This window comes from Staurois parvus, unplaced genomic scaffold (genome assembly GCF_062004578.1).
Source record: "Staurois parvus isolate SC_StPar_1 unplaced genomic scaffold, SC_StPar_1.0 ptg001570l, whole genome shotgun sequence".
NCBI classification, from domain to species: domain Eukaryota; kingdom Metazoa; phylum Chordata; class Amphibia; order Anura; family Ranidae; genus Staurois; species Staurois parvus.
This window is the reverse complement of record NW_028319366.1, coordinates 765,777-784,594: the sequence shown is the minus strand read 5'-3', so window position 1 is coordinate 784,594 and position 18,818 is coordinate 765,777. Positions and strand designations below refer to the sequence as shown.

The window sequence follows — 18,818 nt, the reverse complement described above, 5'->3', positions numbered from 1 at the left end:
ATCCAAAACTAAAGGGAAAGTTTTTGTAGGTTCTCCAGAACAAACAAGAAGCTCTTTCTGGAGTCTACAAACTTGATGACCTGTGGGACACCAGCTCAATTTAAGGGCTTCTTTAGAAAATATTTTTTAGATATTCCGGAAAGTGTGAAATGAACTGTAGTTCCAGAATCGACTGAAACTGCACAGATATCTTCCTCTGCATCTTAGCCATAAGTCTTCTTCTCTAAAGAAAGCAAGACTTTGACAGATCAGCATCCAGATGGTTCTCCTTGGGTCCAGGAGCGCAGATGTTTAGCTCCTGTTTAGCCGAATTCGCTGAAAAGAGGCTCTTCTGTGTGACACTGAACAGGATCTATTCTGGTAACCGAGGTCCCAGCAGAGCCCGGAGCGAGGCCAAAATCCTGAGCGAGGGCTCCTGGGCCCAGAAAAGACAGCTGAGCGGAGTATTTGGCTTGGCGCGGGATATGAAAGCTAGGAGATGACATACTGTTTGCTCGCAGCCATTAGAGCCGGCAGCCTTTTATATTTGTCTTCTACTGAATGCACTTCTCTTGCGGGGAAAACAGAAGCTTTTCTTTAAGCAGAAAGTTAAGAAGAACAAATTTAGGAAGGGTGGGATCCATTGGCTATTAGTGAATAACAAGTTGGGCCATGTAATAAATTATTAGTAACTTTCATAGGTAAATACGGAGAGTTTTATTCTATTACTGAGCAGTGAGGATAAATAACGGGTAAACCATTTTCTGGCCAATCACAGCTGGCATCCGAATCAGTCCCTAATTCCCTCCTTTTCTGGGATTATTTTGTGTTGCTCTAACCATTCTGCCAGCTGAATCCCAGCATTTTGAATAGTGCTTTTTATTGCATTGAATTGGTTTCATTTAATTTAAACAAACCTAATAAGCCTTTTTCCTGGCCTGACTTGTGTTTGCTACACTGATTGATCAGCTCTGCACTGATCTGATTCTTCCTGCTGGACTGATTGATCAGCTCTGCACTGATCTGATTCTTCCTGCTAGACTGATTGATCAGCTCTGCACTGATCTGAATCTCCCTGCTAGACTGCCTGGCCAGCTCTGCACTGATATGATTCTTCCTGCTACACTGATTGATCAGCTCTGCACTGATCTGATTCTTCCTGCTGGACTGATTGATCAGCACTGCACTGATCTGATTCTCCCTGCTACACTGATTGATCAGCTCTGCACTGATCTGATTGTCCCTGCTAGACTGATTGATCAGCTCTGCACTGATCTGATTCTCCCTGCTAGACTGATTGATCAGCTCTGCACTGATCTGATTCTCCCTGCTAGACTGATTGATCAGCTCTGCACTGATCTGAATCTCCCTGCTAGACTGCCTGGCCAGCTCTGCACTGATATGATTCTTCCTGCTACACTGATTGATCAGCTCTGCACTGATCTGATTCTCCCTGCTAGACTGATTGATCAGCTCTGCACTGATCTGATTCTCCCTGCTGGACTGATTGATCAGCTCTGCACTGATCTGAATCTCCCTGCTAGACTGCCTGGCTAGCTCTGCACTGATATGATTCTTCCTGCTACACTGATTGATCAGCTCTGCACTGATCTGATTCTCCATGCTGGACTGATTGATCAGCTCTGCACTGATCTGATTCTCCATGCTGGACTGATTGATCAGCTCTGCACTGATATGATTCTTCCTGCTACACTGATTGATCAGCTCTGCACTGATCTGATTCTCCCTGCTGGACTGATTGATCAGCTCTGCACTGATCTGATTCTCCCTGCTAGACTGATTGATCAGCTCTGCACTGATCTGATTCGCCCTGCTGGACCGATTGATCAGCTCTGCACTGATCTGAATTTCCCCGCTAGACCGATTGATCAGCTCTGCACTGATCTGAATCTCCCTGCTAGACCGATTGATCAGCTCTAAACTGATCTGAATCTCCCTGCTAGACTGATTGGTCAGCTCTGCACTGATCTGATTCTCCCTGCTGGACTGACTGATCAGCTCTGCACTGATCTGATTCGCCCTGCTAGACTGATTGATCAGCTCTGCACTGACCTCATGATTCCTGATATACTGATGGACAGGCTAAGCACTATCCTCATACTTGCCTGCTACAACTGGCAAAGCTCTGCACTGACATGATCCCCTGTGCTACACTGACTGACAAAGCTCTGCACTGACATGATCCTCCACACTACACTGAATGACATGCTCTGCACTGACATGATCCCCCATGTTACACTGACAAACTGCACTGACATGATCCTCCATGCTACACTGACTAACAAGCTCTGTATGCATCTATCCTTGCTGCTACACTGTTTGAAAAGCCCTTTACCCACTGAATCCATCATGCTACATTGGTTGACAAGCTCTGCACTGACCTCATCCTACCTAGACTTCTAAAGTATTCAGATTTATTGCAGCTGTGCCATTCTGATGTTTATATAATCACTTGCAACCAGATTTAGTAGATTTTTCACAGTGCTTCTATACAGAACTGTTACCTCTAGTCACATGACTTAGTTTGCAGTCTCACTTCCTGTGAACTATAGCTAGGGGGCACTCTGCCCTGAATTTTTCTGGCTCAGATTCAGGACCATTCAGAAATGCAGCATTCCTCATGTTTGGCTGGAGTGTTCCTTTAAATATGACACCATGTGTGCCCAGAATGCCCCTCATGTGAATAATTAAATCATGGCGACCGAATGAATAAAAATGTCAACTTTCTCGTAAAGTGCATAAAGCAGAACAAATCGATATTATCAGCTGTGGGGATTATTTCACTTCCAATTCTAAAGATCAAACGCCCCGCGCGCCAAACTACCAACCGCTAAAATAAACTTAACCTAAAGGGCAACCCCGGAACAAATGCTAAAACATACAACTGAAGCAGAAATAGGAATTGTATTTCCTGCCAGAACATTTGGCTGTGCTACAAGACTGCATGGGATAAAAAGGGTGACACCACTATTCATGGACTGCATTTTTTTTAAACTGGTGACATCACCGCTCTCCAGATACAAGATATATTATACAGGAGTGACATCACCGCTCTCCAGATACAAGATATATTATACAGGAGTGACATCACCGCTCTCCAGATATAAGATATATTATACAGGAGTGACATCACCGCTCTCCAGATATAAGATATATTATACAGGAGTGACATCACCGCTCTCCAGATATAAGATATATTATACAGGAGTGACATCACCGCTCTCCAGATATAAGATATATTATACAGGAGTGACATCACCGCTCTCCAGATATAAGATATATTATACAGGAGTGACATCACCGCTCTCCAGATATAAGATATATTATACAGGAGTGACATCACCACTCTCCAGATATAAGATATATTATACAGGAGTGACATCACCTCCCTCCAGATATAAGATATATTATACAGGAGTGACATCACCGCTCTCCAGATATAAGATATATTATACAGGAGTGACATCACCGCACTCCAGATATAAGATATATTATACAGGAGTGACATCACCGCACTCCAGATAGAAGATGTATTATACAGGAGTGACATCACCGCTACCCAGATATAAGATGTATTATACAGGAGTGACATCACCGCTCTCCAGATATAAGATATATTATACAGGAGTGACATCACCGCTCTCCAGATATAAGATATATTATACAGGAGTGACATCACCACTCTCCAGATATAAGATATATTATACAGGAGTGACATCACCTCCCTCCAGATATAAGATATATTATACAAGAGTGACATCACCGCTCTCCAGATATAAGATATATTATACAGGAGTGACATCACCGCACTCCAGATATAAGATATATTATACAGGAGTGACATCACCGCACTCCAGATAGAAGATATATTATACAGGAATGACATCACCGCTACCCAGATATAAGATGTATTATACAGGAGTGACATCACCGCTCTCCAGATATAAGATATATTATAGAGGAGTGACATCACCGCTCTCCAGATATAAGATATATTATACAGGAGTGACATCACCGCTCTCCAGATATAAGATATATTATACAGGAGTGACATCACCGCTCTCCAGATATAAGATATATTATACAGGAGTGACATCACCGCACTCCAGATGTAAGATATATTATAGAGGAGTGACATCACCGCCCTCCAGATATAAGATATATTATAGAGGAGTGACATCACCGCTCTCCAGATATAAGATATATTATACAAGAGTGACATCACCGCTCTCCAGATATAAGATATATTATACAGGAGTGACATCACCGCACTCCAGATGTAAGATATATTATAGAGGAGTGACATCACCACTCTCCAGATATAAGATATATTATAGAGGAGTGACATCACCGCTCTCCAGATATAAGATATATTATACAAGAGTGACATCACCGCTCTCCAGATATAAGATATATTATACAGGAGTGACATCACCGCACTCCAGATGTAAGATATATTGTAGAGGAGTGACATCACCGCTCTCCAGATATAAGATATATTATACAGGAGTGACATCACCGCTCTCCAGATATAAGATATATTATACAAGAGTGACATCACCGCTCTCCAGATATAAGATATATTATACAGGAGTGGCACTGTACCACAATGTAAAATAAAAAAAGTAAACAAAAGAACCCCAAAAATAGCCTGTCAGCCCCTGCTATAACAACCTCTGAAAAACAATCCACTGTGAATTGCTTTCAGAGGGCGGTAAGCATCACAGCAAATGTGAAGGAAGCCAAATAATGCCTTAAAAATGCAGCACAAGCCTACAGTAAACACAACAAAAATGCAGACGTGCTACAAACGCATTACAAATAAAGGGATCTTCAGAACCCCACATTGAATGTGAGGATTGTCATGTAAATGAGCCCCCAATGATGTACTAATCATAGAATAGGTGCAGGTACCCCCCTCATCCCCAGTCACCCCTTGTCTCCACCCCTTGCCTACCCTTGAGCACTGACCCTTGTCTCTGCCCCCTATCCACCTTCTAGTACGGCCCCTTACAGACCACAGAGCCAAGTATTGTGATGTGATGTTAAGTACTGTGTATGTAATTGGTTAATGATAATAATCCCCTCCAGCAACAATGGATCCTTTCCAACAATAGACCCTTCCCCCAAAGAACAACAATAGATCCCCCAGCAGCCGGCATCAATAGACCCCCCAACATGAGATCCCCCAACCAGGGGACCTTTCATTGGCTTTTTCATAGGCTTTTTTGGGTGTGGCCGAGGACACAGGGGCCCCATGATCCCCTATTGCCCGGGGGCCCCATGAGTTGTCAGTGCGCCCCTGGCCTGGAGTTCTCCTTTCACACAACCATCAGGATCTTTTTAGTTATATTTTCAAAAGTGAAATGCGACTTTGTTCCAGAAATAAGGCTCCTGACCCCGAGCCCACTGTGTGAACTGAGCCCATTGTGTGAACTGAGCCCATTGTGTGAACGGAGCCCACTGTGTGAACGGAGACCACTGTGTGAAGTGAGCCCACTGTGTGAACGGAGCCCACTGTGTGAACTGAGCCCACTGTGTGAACTGAGCCCACTGTGTGAACGGAGCCCACTGTGTGAAGTGAGCCCACTGTGTGAACGGAGCCCATTGTGTGAACTGAGCCCACTCTGTGAACGGAGCCCACTGTGTGAAGGGAGCCCACTGTGTGAACGGAGCCCACTGTGTGAACGGAGCCCACTGTGTGAAGTGAGCCCACTGTGTGAACGGAGCCCACTGTGTGAACGGAGCCCACTGTGTGAACTGAGCCCACTGTGTGAACGGAGCCCACTGTGTGAAGGGAGCCCACTGTGTGAATGGAGCCCACTGTGTGAACTGAGCCCACTGTGTGAAGTGAGCCCACTGTGTGAACGGAGCCCACTGTGTGAACTGAGCCCATTGTGTGAACGGAGCCCCCTGTGTGAACGGAGCCCACTGTGTGAACAGAGCCCACTGTGTGAACGGAGCCCATTGTGTGAACGGAGCCCCCTGTGTGAACGGAGCCCATTGTGTGAACGGAGCCCCCTGTGTGAACGGAGCCCATTGTGTGAACGGAGCCCCCTGTGTGAACGGTGCCCATTGTGTGAACGGAGCCCCCTGTGTGAACGGTGCCCATTGTGTGAACGGAGCCCACTGTGTGAACTGAGCCCATTGTGTGAACGGAGCCACCTGTGTGAACGGAGCCCATTGTGTGAACGGAGCCCCCTGTGTGAACGGAGCCCATTGTGTGAATGGAGCCCATTGTGTGAATGGAGCCCATAGAGTTGTGATTGGTGGATCTCCCAGAACAGATGATCTGAGAGCAGAGGGAGTTTATTGCAGGTGACGGCCCGCAGAGGTATGAGCGGGGAGAGACTGAAGCTCATTCTAGCCGCGTGGAAAAGTACCAGGACGGGGCCGAGCTGGCAGACGCAGCCAGAATGTTTGCCACCAAAATTACAGCCTGAGGACCTCGTCTCCTGGTCCGAGGTGACCTGACGTGACTCCGCGAGCGGGAGCATTTTAGGAGAGGTGGCCCGGGGGGGGGGGGGGGGGGGGGGAGCGTTTGAACGTGAAAAGCGCCCGGCGACCCTCTGCCAACACATGGCCCTCTTCTTCACAAATAATTTGCAGCTTCTCAGGACAAGTGAGAATGAAAGACTTTTTTTTTTTTTTTTTTAGTGGATTTCCAAATTTAGATGTTTCGTTGGGAGAGACGGATTTCATTATCGCATAAACATTCCATTCACTGCGCCGGGGAAACTTACATCTCCCCTCCAGTCCTGCACAGTTGTACCGCCTCCTCTCCTGGACTGAAACGGCTTCCTCTGATTTCACTGCACACTGTGAGCTTCTCACCATGTGCATTAGAAGCTGCAGCAAGTCAGATAGAGCCCCGGCTGGCTGGAGGACATCCAGCGTCATCCAGGTCTTTCCTCCACAGCCTGACTGTCCCTGGCCCGCCCCTTTCATTTAAAGCTCAGTCATGGAGGCTCAACGTCACATGTGGGTGTTACCAGGGGCAGACTGATCATTTGGAAACTCGGGCACTGCCCGAGGGCCCGGGGTCAGTAGGGGGCCCCATGAGATGCCCCTGGTACCTTTTTCATAGGCTTTTTTGAGTTTGGGCAAGGACACAAGGGCCCCATGATCCCCTATTGCCCAGGGGCCACATGAGTTTTCAGTCCACCCCTGGGTGTTACCTAGGATGTTCAGCAAGTCAGATAGAACTCCACCTCATTTCCTGGCTGGAGGACGTCCAGCATCATTTAGTGCTTTCCTCCACAGCCTGTCCCTGACCCGCCCCTTTCATTCATTTGATTTTAGTTCTTTCAATCATGGAGGCCGAAAGACACACTTGGGCATTATCTATGCAAATGCGCCTTCCTAGGAACACCCACTACCTCAGACCAACACCCACCCATCAAGGCATTTGAACATTTACATAACTCCTCCCCATTACCTTCCCACTGCTTGCATTCTCATGAGAGAAGTACTGAGGCAAGGGGCTGTGATGTTTTCAGGAAGCTATGTTCAGCCCATCCCACCAGCCTTGACCTACCTGCATTGTATAGAGAAGAACAGAGACCCAGTGTTGGCAACACGAAAATGGAATAGTTTTATTAAGGAAAAAAAAAATGAAAATGTCTAAGGGAAAGGAGGAACCAGGGAGGCAAAATACAAGCAGATTACATTTAACCGCTTCCTACCCCATTAAAAAAGAAAAGGATTTCAGCTTTAGATGTGCTGAAAGCATATCATTGATAGGATCATTTTATTTAAATTAACCCTTTGCTGATATATATATATATATACACACACACATATATATATATACACACACACATATATATATATATACAGTGGGGATCGAAAGTTTGGGCACCCCAGCTAAAAATGTGTATTAATGTGCATAAAGAAGCCAAGGAAAGATGGAAAAATCTCCAAAGGGCATCAAATTCCAGATTAGACATTCTTATAATATGTCAACAAAAGTTAGATTTTTTTTTCCATCATTTACACTTTCAAAATAACAGAAAACAAAAAAATGGCGTCTGCAAAAGTTTGGGCACCCTGCAGAGTAAATATCTTGTACTGCCCCCTTTGGCAAGTATCACAGCTTGTAAACGCTTTTTGTAGCCAGCCAAGAGTCTTTCAATTCTTGTTTGAGGTATCTTTGCCCATTCTTCCTTACAAAAGTCTTCCAGTTCTTTGAGATTTCTGGGCTGTCTGTCACGCACGGCTCTTTTAAGGTCTATCCATAGATTTTCAATTATGTTGAGGTCAGGAGATTGTGAAGGCCATGGCAAAACCTTCAGTTTACGCCTCTTGATGTAATCCCCCGTGGATTTTGAGGTGTGTTTAGGATCATTATCCATTTGTAGAAGCCATCCTCTCTTAAACTTCAGCTTTTTCACAGATGGCATCAAGTTACCATCCAAAATCTGCTGAAATTTTATTGAATCCATTTTTCCTTCTACTCGTGAGATGTTCCCTGTGCCACTGGCTGCAACACAACCCCAAAGCATGATTGATCCAACCCCATGCTTAACAGTTGGCAGAGGTTCTTTTCATTAAATTCTGTGCCCCTTCTTCTCCAAACGTACCTTTGCTCATTCCGGCCAAAAAGTTCAATTTTAACCTCATCGGTCCACAGAACTTGTTTCCAAAATGCATCAGGCTTGTCTATATGTTCATTTGCAAAGTTCAAACGATGATTTTTGTGGTGAGGACGTAGAAGAGGTTTTCTTCTGATGACTCTTCCATGAAGACCATATTTGTACAAGTATCTCTTTATAGTGGAATAGTGTACCACAACTCCAGTGTCTGCCAGATCTTTCTGGAGGGATCGTGCAGTCAAACGTGGGTTTTGAATTGTTTTTCTCACAATCCTGCGAGCTGTTCTGTCTGATATTTTTCTTGGTCTTCCAGATGTTGCTTTAACTTCCACTGTTCCTGATGACTGCCATTTCTTAATTACATTCCAAACAGAGGATATTGACATCTGACAACGCTTTGCTATCTTCTTATAGCCTTCTCCAGCTTTGTGAGCGTCAACTATTTTCAGTTTCAGTTTTCTAGACAACTGCTTAGAAGAACCCATGGTGCTGATTGTTGGGGCAAGGTCAGATGAGTCTGGGCATTTAAAACCTTTGATATTGACATCACCTGGTCTTCCCAGATGATGATTGAGAACAATCCATGACACTGGCAGGTCTCAGCTTGGCAAAGGGGGCAGTGCATGCTATAAATTCTCCAGGGTGCCCAAACTTTTGCAGACGCCATTTTTTTGTTTTCTGTTATTTTGAAAGTGTAAATGATGGAAATAAAATCTAACTTTTGTTGACTCTCTCAGTGGTCTCTCTGCTGAGATTCAACACGCCACTTGCTAAGAGCTAGAGCTCACCAAACTAGCTTTGCTTATTGGAGGGATCTTGCTTTGACTCTACAGGGGGGTCAGTCAGACCTGTGCAGTGGAATCAACGCCTGCACTCAGCAAGGGACCTTTTCTGTAGCATGCTGGCAGAGAGAGGCTTTTCTACTCAGGCGGTGGCTGCTTTCTAAGGAAAACACATTCTAAGTTTTTTGCTGTGAACTTGCTGATTTAAAATGAAGGTTCAATTGGGCTTTATTCCCAGATATGGAAGCTCTTCCTACGTATTCAGTGATGGTGTTTGGCAATGTTGGTGGATGTGATCACATTAATATCAATCATTGTATCAATGCTTTTGATTAGTTTGTTTGTCAGTGTAAACACCTAGGGGCAGCAATAGGAAGGATCTGCTGAGATGATGAACACAGTGGACCCTCTGTGTGCTTTACCCTGCAATCTCGGCACTTGTTCAGAAGCAATGCTGAATGCACAGCTATTGTAGAGGAAGAATCTACAAATATCTGTATGAAATACCATTGGTAAAAAATAAGGATTTACTTAAAGGATATATGAACCTACACCTTGTAAAACAACCCATTCAGTTTAAAATAGAAATGAAAGGCAAAACATTTGTATATATATATATGAAAAAAAAGAATATCTATTTTCCCCCTTTTTAAATAAGCGATCACATACCCTCTGTTCTCAGCTGCATAAGAGCTGGAGGAGGAGAAACAACAGGACAATGATCTTCCAAATGAATGGCTGTGCAAGGAGGGGGGGGGGGTGTCAGGACAATCTGATCATTGGAGGAGAGTAAGCACAGCTATAGAACTGACCACGCTGTACTCTCATGCTTAGTGTGGTCAGTTTTAATAGGAAAGCAGAGGCACTGGCAGGAACACCAGGGATATCACACAAAGGAAGCAATACAAAGAGAAAAGGAGAGTTTTTCATACAAGTACATGGTACAGAGGGCACAGATCAGTAGGAAATGTTACATATTCTTTAAACCCTGATGCCTCCTAAACTTTTTTTGGCTTTGGATAGAGTAGGTAAAGTTAACATTTTGGTCAGGTTTACCCCACTGGGGAGATTTTTCCTCACTTCCTGTCCCTGTGACACCCTAAAACTGGAGGAGCAGTCCACAGAAAGGCACAGACAATTTTTTAAAAATATTGTCGGACATACCAACCCTCCCCCGCTGTACTAGAATGTGTTTTTACATACTTGTTGAAGAGATTTCCCATCACATCCTGTCCTGGGCCCAGACATGAATGAAGTATAAATCCCCCTGAGGCTGCATTCACGCTGTGCTGCTATGAAAACATGGGCAGAATTACACGTTTCTGCTTTAGAAACGCAGCAAAACGCGTGTCGTGTTTCTAGATGTATTTCTTAATGGCGGCCCAGACGTGGTGCAGTTTTGCTGTATTTGTCACGTTGCCAAATGCTCCTGGCTCAATGCCAAAATTTGGCGCTTCTTTGACGCGCTTGTCACACGTGAACAGGCTTCCCTATGAGTGATGCGTGGAAACGTGCGCAAAACGCGCAAAGCAAATACAGGCGGGAACACAGGTCTTGCTACACAAAGTGTAAATGGGGCCTAACAGGGACACAGGTGGCAATAAAAACCCACCAGAGGCTCTAATCCCCCCCAACCTGCTCCATCCAACACGAAAACCAATGTTCCGCCTGGAGTTGTGATTCTACAAATGAAGAGAGATGATGGATTATAAAGGAAGAAGTGAGTGTGAATGTAACGCGGGAGCTGGATGGCGAGAAGATCGGCTGTATTGTAGCCGAGCCGAGTTTTATGGCAGGAATAGTGTTTCATATGTAGCTGAGAGGTTTGGCAGAAGTCGTCCCGGGCCAGATGTGGACGGGCTATGCTGGGCCAAAATGTAATCGCTTAGACGGGCGAAGGCTGCTGGTGTGCTGCTGCTGCAATCTGTATATTTTCCGAGTACAGTATGCGTGGACCGGGGCCAAAATCCAGCATTAAATGAATCTATAGGAGGGGGTGATGTGTACTGCATGGAAAATGGAGAAACATTAATCCAGCTGGGACGAATCTCTCCCGATGGGGGGGGGGGCCTCATCCACTCTGGCGCCTGCCGAGCCTCTGAGCTCTGGATGTATGCTCCATTTATAAAGAGGGAGCTGACAATGCATCCTATCCATTCACCAGAGGAATCACTGCACCGAGTGAATGGATAGGCTGCATTCTCAGTGATGTCACCGCTCTCTAATGAATGGATAGGCTGCATTCTCAGTGATGTCACCGCTCTCAAGTGAATGGATGGACTGCATTCTCAGTGATGTTACCGCTCTCTAGTGAATGGATAGGCTGCATTTTCAGTGATGTCATTTTTTCTCTAGTGAATGGATAGGCTGCATTCTCAGTGATGTCATTGCTCTCTAGTGAATGGATAGGTTGCATTCTCTGTGATGTCACCGGTCTCTAGTGAATGGATGGACTGCATTCTCAGTGATGTCACCGCTCTCTAGTGAATGGATAGGTTGCATTCTCAGTGATGTCACCGATCTCTAGTGAATGGATAGGCTGCATTCTCAGTGATGTCACCGGTCTCTAGTGAATGGATAGGCTGCATTCTCAGTGATGTCACCGGTCTCTAGTGAATGGATAGGCTGCATTTTCAGTGATGTCATTGTTCTCTAGTGAATGGATAGGCTGCATTCTCAGTGATGTCACCGGTCTCTAGTGAATGGATAGGCTGCATTCTCAGTGATGTCATCGCTCTGTAGTGAATGGATAGGCTGCATTCTCATTGATGTCATTGTTCTCTAGTGAATGGATAGGCTGCATTCTCTGTGATGTCACCGGTCTCTAATGAATGGATAGGCTGCATTCTCAGTGATGTCATTGTTCTCTAGTGAATGGATAGGCTGCATTCTCAGTGATGTCACCGGTCTCTAGTGAATGGATAGGCTGCATTCTCAGTAATGTCACCGGTCTCTAGTGAATGGACAGGCTTCATTCTCAGTGATGTCACCGGTCTCTAGTGAATGGATAGGCTGTATTCTCAGTGATGTCACCGCTCTCTAGTGAATGGATAGGCTGCATTCTCAGTGATGTTACCGGTCTCTAGTGAATGGATAGGTTGCATTCTCAGTGATGTCACCGCTCTCTAGTGAATGGATAGGCTGCATTCTCAGTGATGTCACCGGTCTCTAGTGAATGGATAGGCTGCATTTTCAGTGATGTCATTGTTCTCTAGTGAATGGATAGGCTGCATTCTCAGTGATGTCACCGGTCTCTAGTGAATGGATAGGCTGCATTCTCAGTGATGTCATCGCTCTGTAGTGAATGGATAGGCTGCATTCTCATTGATGTCATTGTTCTCTAGTGAATGGATAGGCTGCATTCTCTGTGATGTCACCGGTCTCTAATGAATGGATAGGCTGCATTCTCAGTGATGTCATTGTTCTCTAGTGAATGGATAGGCTGCATTCTCAGTGATGTCACCGGTCTCTAGTGAATGGATAGGCTGCATTCTCAGTGATGTCACCGGTCTCTAGTGAATGGACAGGCTTCATTCTCAGTGATGTCACCGGTCTCTAGTGAATGGATAGGCTGTATTCTCAGTGATGTCACCGCTCTCTAGTGAATGGATAGGCTGCATTCTCAGTGATGTTACCGGTCTCTAGTGAATGGATAGGTTGCATTCTCAGTGATGTCACCGCTCTCTAGTGAATGGATAGGCTGCATTCTCAGTGATGTCACCGGTCTCTAGTGAATGGATAGGCTGCATTCTCAGTGATGTCACAAAGTTATCCAATGTCCAAACAAAATGGGTATGTTAGTGTTTGGTGGATGCTGGAGAAGTTTCTTGTCTCTTTTTAGGACTCCTCTAGTAAGATCTCTGCACTTCATATACTATGAACAATGCAGAAGGAAGGATGGGAACACTCAGGGAAATGTTGCAGCAGGAGTAGTAAGACTCTACAGAGGGTGCGGAGCTGGTGTAGTGGTCTGCTCAGCTGGACACCACCCATAACTCAAGTATCTCTTTTGGGTAGAGTGATCATTTAATATTTGTCTCAATAGACTCAGTTCCACCATCCAATGTGTTCTGAGAATATAATTTATGTTTTATGTGTTTTCTTTTTATATCTTGGTAAATGGCTGAGTCTGCTTCTCGGCACTGTGTCAGCGGATGGAATAATCTTTAGCGGACGTCGCGTCGATCGCACACATGTGCTCACTCAGCCTTTATAATGAAAATCAGATGACAGAAGTGCTTAATGTTAACAAGAATTAAACTCAAAGCCGTCACGTTAGTCTGGGGGAAGTCGGGGGGGTCTCTGCAGGTTCCAATATTTATCTGACTGCAGTCACATGTCAGCTGAGGCCAGTGTGTCCTACATGGGTCACGCTTCTTTCATGTGATCCACTCCACATCTGGACCCAGTGCTGAGCTGAGCTGGTGGTGGGTGGTAGAGATGGAGAGTCTCACATTTTGCTTCTCTGTCTGTTTTTCACATATTTTAGGTATTAAGTAAAAAAAATCATCCAATCAGTGGTGGTCGCACCTTTATTATCCGATCCATGCACAATTTCATCAAACGATCGAATTGGAAAGCAATTGAATAAGCATAGATTCTCTTCTGTTTGATTTAGATTTGATTTTGAGTCAATCAGCTAGGGCAGAAAATGATTGACCGTGTTACATAGTTAGTCTGGCTGAAAAAAGACAAAAGTCCATCCAGTTCAACCATTAAAACAAAAAAAATAAAAAGTTATAATCCTACACCCACAGTAGATTCAGAGAAAGGCAACAAAACCCAGCAAAGAATGATACAATTTGCTCCTGAACAGAAAAAAAAATTCCTTCCTGATCCCCTGAGAGGCAATCAAATATTCCCTGAATCAACTTTACCTATAAATGTTAGTATCCAGTTATATTCTGTGTATCCAAGAAAGAATCCAGGACTTTTTTAATACAATCCACTGAGCTGGCCAGAACCAACTCTGGAGGGAGTGTATTCCACATTCTCACAGCTCTTACTGTGAAGAAATCTTTCTGTGCTTGGAGATTACATTTCTTTTCCTCCAGACGTAAAGAGCGCCCCCTTGTCCTCTGTGATGACCTCAGGGTGAATAACTCTGCACCGAGTTCACTATATAAACCACTGATGTATTTATACATGGAGATCATATCCCCCCTTATGTATTATACATGGAGATCATATCCCCCTTATGTATTATACATGGAGATCATATCCCCCTTATGTATTATACATGGAGATCACATCCCCCCTTATGTATTTATACATGGTGATCATATCCCCCCTTATGTATTATACATGGTGATCATATCCCCCTTATGTATTATACATGGAGATCATATCCCCCTCATGTATTATACATGGAGATCATATCCCCCCTTATGTATTATACATGGTGATCATATCCCCCCTTATGTATTATACATGGAGATCATATCCCCCTTATGTATTATACATGGAGATCATATCCCACCCTTATGTATTATACATGGAGATCATATCCCCCCTTATGTATTTATACATGGTGATCATATCCCCCCTTATGTATTATACATGGTGATCATATCCCCCTTATGTATTATACATGGAGATCATATCCCCCCTTATGTATTATACATGGAGATCATATCCCCCCCTTATGTATTATACATGGAGATCATATCCCCCTTATGTATTATACATGGAGATCATATCCCCCCTTATGTATTATACATGGAGATCATATCCCTCCTTATGTATTATACATGGAGATCATATCCCCCCTTATGTATTATACATGGAGATCATATCCCCCCTTATGTATTATACATGGAGATCATATCCCCCCTTATGTATTATACATGGAGATCATATCCCCCCTTATGTATTATACATGGAGATCACATCCCCCCTTATGTATTATACATGGAGATCATATCCCCCTTATGTATTATACATGAGATCATATCCCCCTTATGTATTATACATGGTGATCATATCCCCCCTTATGTATTATACATGGTGATCATACCCCCCTTATGTATTATACATGGAGATCATATCCCCTCTTATGTAATATACATGGAGTTCATATCCCCCTTATGTATTATACGTGGAGATCATATCCCCCCTTTTGTATTATACATGGTGATCATATCCCCCCTTATGTATTACACATGGTGATCATATCCCCCCTTATGTATTATACATGGAGATCATATCCCTCCTTATGTATTATACATGGAGATCATATCCCCCCTTATGTATTATACATGGTGATCATATCCCCCCTTATGTATTATACATGGTGATCATACCCCCCTTATGTATTATACATGGTGATCATATCCCCCCTAATGTATTATACATGGAGATCATATCCCCCTTATGTATTATACATGGAGATCATATCCCCCCTTATGTATTATACATGGAGATCATATCCTCCCTTATGTATTATACATGGAGATCATATCCCCCCTTATGTATTATACATGGAGATCATATCCCCCCTTATGTATTATACATGGAGATCATATCCCCCTTATATATTATACATGGTGATCATATCCCCCCTTATGTATTATACATGGAGATCATATCCCCCCCCTTATGTATTATACATGGAGATCATATCCCCCTTATGTATTATACATGGAGATCATATCCCCCGTTATGTATTATACATGGAGATCATATCCCCCCTTATGTATTATACATGGAGATCATATCCTCCCTTATGTATTATACATGGAGATCATATCCCCCCTTATGTATTATACATGGAGATCATATCCCCCCTTATGTATTATACATGGAGATCATATCCCCCTTATGTATTATGTGAGGTTCCACTGCTGCCTATGTCTCCATTGGTGAGTATGCCCTCCCTTCCTGCCTGCCTATGGTCACCAAGACAAGAAGTGAGAGGAGAACTCTCCAGTAAGTACATTAGGGTGGGGAGGGTGAGGACCTCTGTCAGTTTGTTTTTTATTCTTGCTATGTCCCTATTGGAGAGGAACCTGTACTCCCTGATAGTGCTCACCAGGACAGGATGTGAGTGGAAACCTTTCCAAAGGGGTAAGATAAAAGTTCTACGCTTTTCACATTCTATCCAAAATGCAAAAAATGAAAGTTTTGTTTGACATTCCACTTTGAAATGAGCGATTCACATCTATATTCAGAAAAAGGTTACCCTGTGAAGATCAAGCAAAGTGAAGAATATAATTATTAATAAAGTCTCTTTTTCTTTTTTGTCTGAGCAGACATGGGACGAGGAGCTGGAAAGGTCTTCTGAAGCCTGGGCTCAGGAGTGTATGTGGGAGCATGGACCAACCAACCTTCTCACGTCCATTGGACAAAACTTGGCGGTACACTGGGGCAGGTGAGAGACACTACTGGAGCTATCAATCTATCAGTCTACCAATCAATGAATCAGTCCCCCCCCCCGTGTATTGCATAGTGAGATACACCTGCATTTGGTGACCAGTGTGGAGAAACACACCCAATGCCTTTCTACCAACACTTACAAAGTTGCATGTAGGCATCAGAGGTCTGTTGGATGTGTTTCCATGGACCAACTGTTCCATGGTACAGCACAATCTGCTTGTCCAACTCAATCAGTCCATCTGTCAATCAATCAATCAATCAATCAATCAGACCACCCCCATGTATTGCATAGTCAGAGTGGTGGCCAATGTGAGGAAAAACACACAGCGTCCATCTACCAGCACTCATAAAGTTGCATGTAGACATCAGAGGTTAGTTAAATGTGTGGCCGTGACCCAACTGTCTCATGGTGCAGCACAATCTGCTTGTCCCAATCAATCCGTCAATCAATCAATCAATCCACCCCCCATTTATTGCATAGTAAGTTACAACTGCAATTGGCAGCCAACATGAGGAAACACACCTAGCACCTATCTACCAGCATGGACATCAGAGGTCAGTTAGATATGTGATCATAACCCAACTGTCCAATATACTTGTCCCAATCAATCAATCAATCAATCAATCAATCAATCTGTCCACCCCTATGTATTGCGTAGTGAGATACAACTATAGTTGGTGGCCAACGTAAGGAAACACACCCAGCATCTTACTACCAGCACTCACAAAGTTGCATGTAGACATCAGAGTTCAGTTGGATGTTTGACCGTGACCCAACTGTCCCATGGTGCAGCACAATCTGCTTGTCCCATTCAACCAATCAACCCCCCCCCCCCATGTACTAAACAGCAAGATACAACTGCAATTGGTGGCCAATGTTAGGAAACACACCCAGCATCTTTCTACCAGCACTTACAAAGTTGCATGTAGACATCAAAGGTCAGCTAGATGTGTGACCATGACCCAACTGTGCCATGGTGCAACACAATCTGTTTGCCCCCCCCACAAACATATGATCACTCAAGCTCCCAGCTCTGTCCACCTTGCTTGGACCTTTGCAAGGAGGTCAATCCTCATTGATGTGATCAGAAATGTTCTACAGGAGGCGGGCTGGGAACTCTGTGCAAAGATCTTGCTGGTGTCCCCATAAGATTCAAGGCAGTAGTTAGTTAATCTCATCAATGCTCAGCCAAAACTGAATGATGACCTATGACAGGACAGACCATGTAGTGAATTCTCAATTTCTGGGGCAGTCAGCTACAAAAATCTATAGAAGCCTCAAAAGCCATGGCCACTCGCTGGCATGAAATTGCTGTACAGGAAGATGATTCATACAACTGCCCATGTAAAGTGAAATAACATTCCCATTCTTCTCTCTGCTTGAAGATATCGATCTCCGGCCTTTCACGTCCAGTCCTGGTATGATGAGGTGAAGGACTATACCTATCCGCACCCACATGAATGCAACCCATATTGTCCCGAGAGATGTTCAGGACCAATGTGCACCCATTACACCCAGGTGAGTGGTCTCCTCTGGACAAGACATAGCGGTTGGGTGTGAAGATTCCATGATGATTCTTCTTGTTACCCAAATGTCTGGCATTTATGAGGTTGTGGCTAAAACTGAACTCCAGGCAGATAAAAAAGATACTAATTAATTCAGCTCATTATTTCTAAATACATCATTAAATGCCATTTCTTTTGAATGCATGCAGTGTAAGTACCTGAATTTCACTTGGCATCCGCCTTTTGCAATCCCTGAACAACAGAGCTCAGACTGGGTGAGAGAGAGAAAAGCAACACATGGAGCAAATCATTAGTGCTACAATGCTCATGTGCTAACAAGGGGCATGCTGATAGGAGGAAGGGGCAGAGTGATAGAGATGAGCTCATCAGTCTACTCCTTCTCCTTTCAATCTCCAATCACCTGCTGATCACAAGACTGCTATATACTGCTGATGAGAAAAGGTATTTAGCAGTTTATATTTTCTAAAATAATTGTATTTCCATGTTCTGTGTACTGTGGGAGACCGGATATAGTGAATGCAGGGTCCGGGGAGAGCGGATA

The 18,818-nt window shown here is 44.1% G+C and overlaps 1 protein-coding gene across 1 annotated transcript in view; it reads left to right on the top strand.

Annotated features, from left to right (window-relative positions):
- CRISPLD2 (cysteine rich secretory protein LCCL domain containing 2) overlaps positions 1–18,818 on the top strand; it is a 75,795-nt gene that overhangs the window by 19,307 nt on the left and 37,670 nt on the right. The window contains exons 3-4 of the mRNA XM_089662862.1: positions 16,627–16,745; positions 18,137–18,269. Of these exons, the coding sequence (XP_089518988.1) occupies positions 16,627–16,745; positions 18,137–18,269 (252 nt within the window). The remainder of the gene's footprint in view (positions 1–16,626; positions 16,746–18,136; positions 18,270–18,818) is intronic.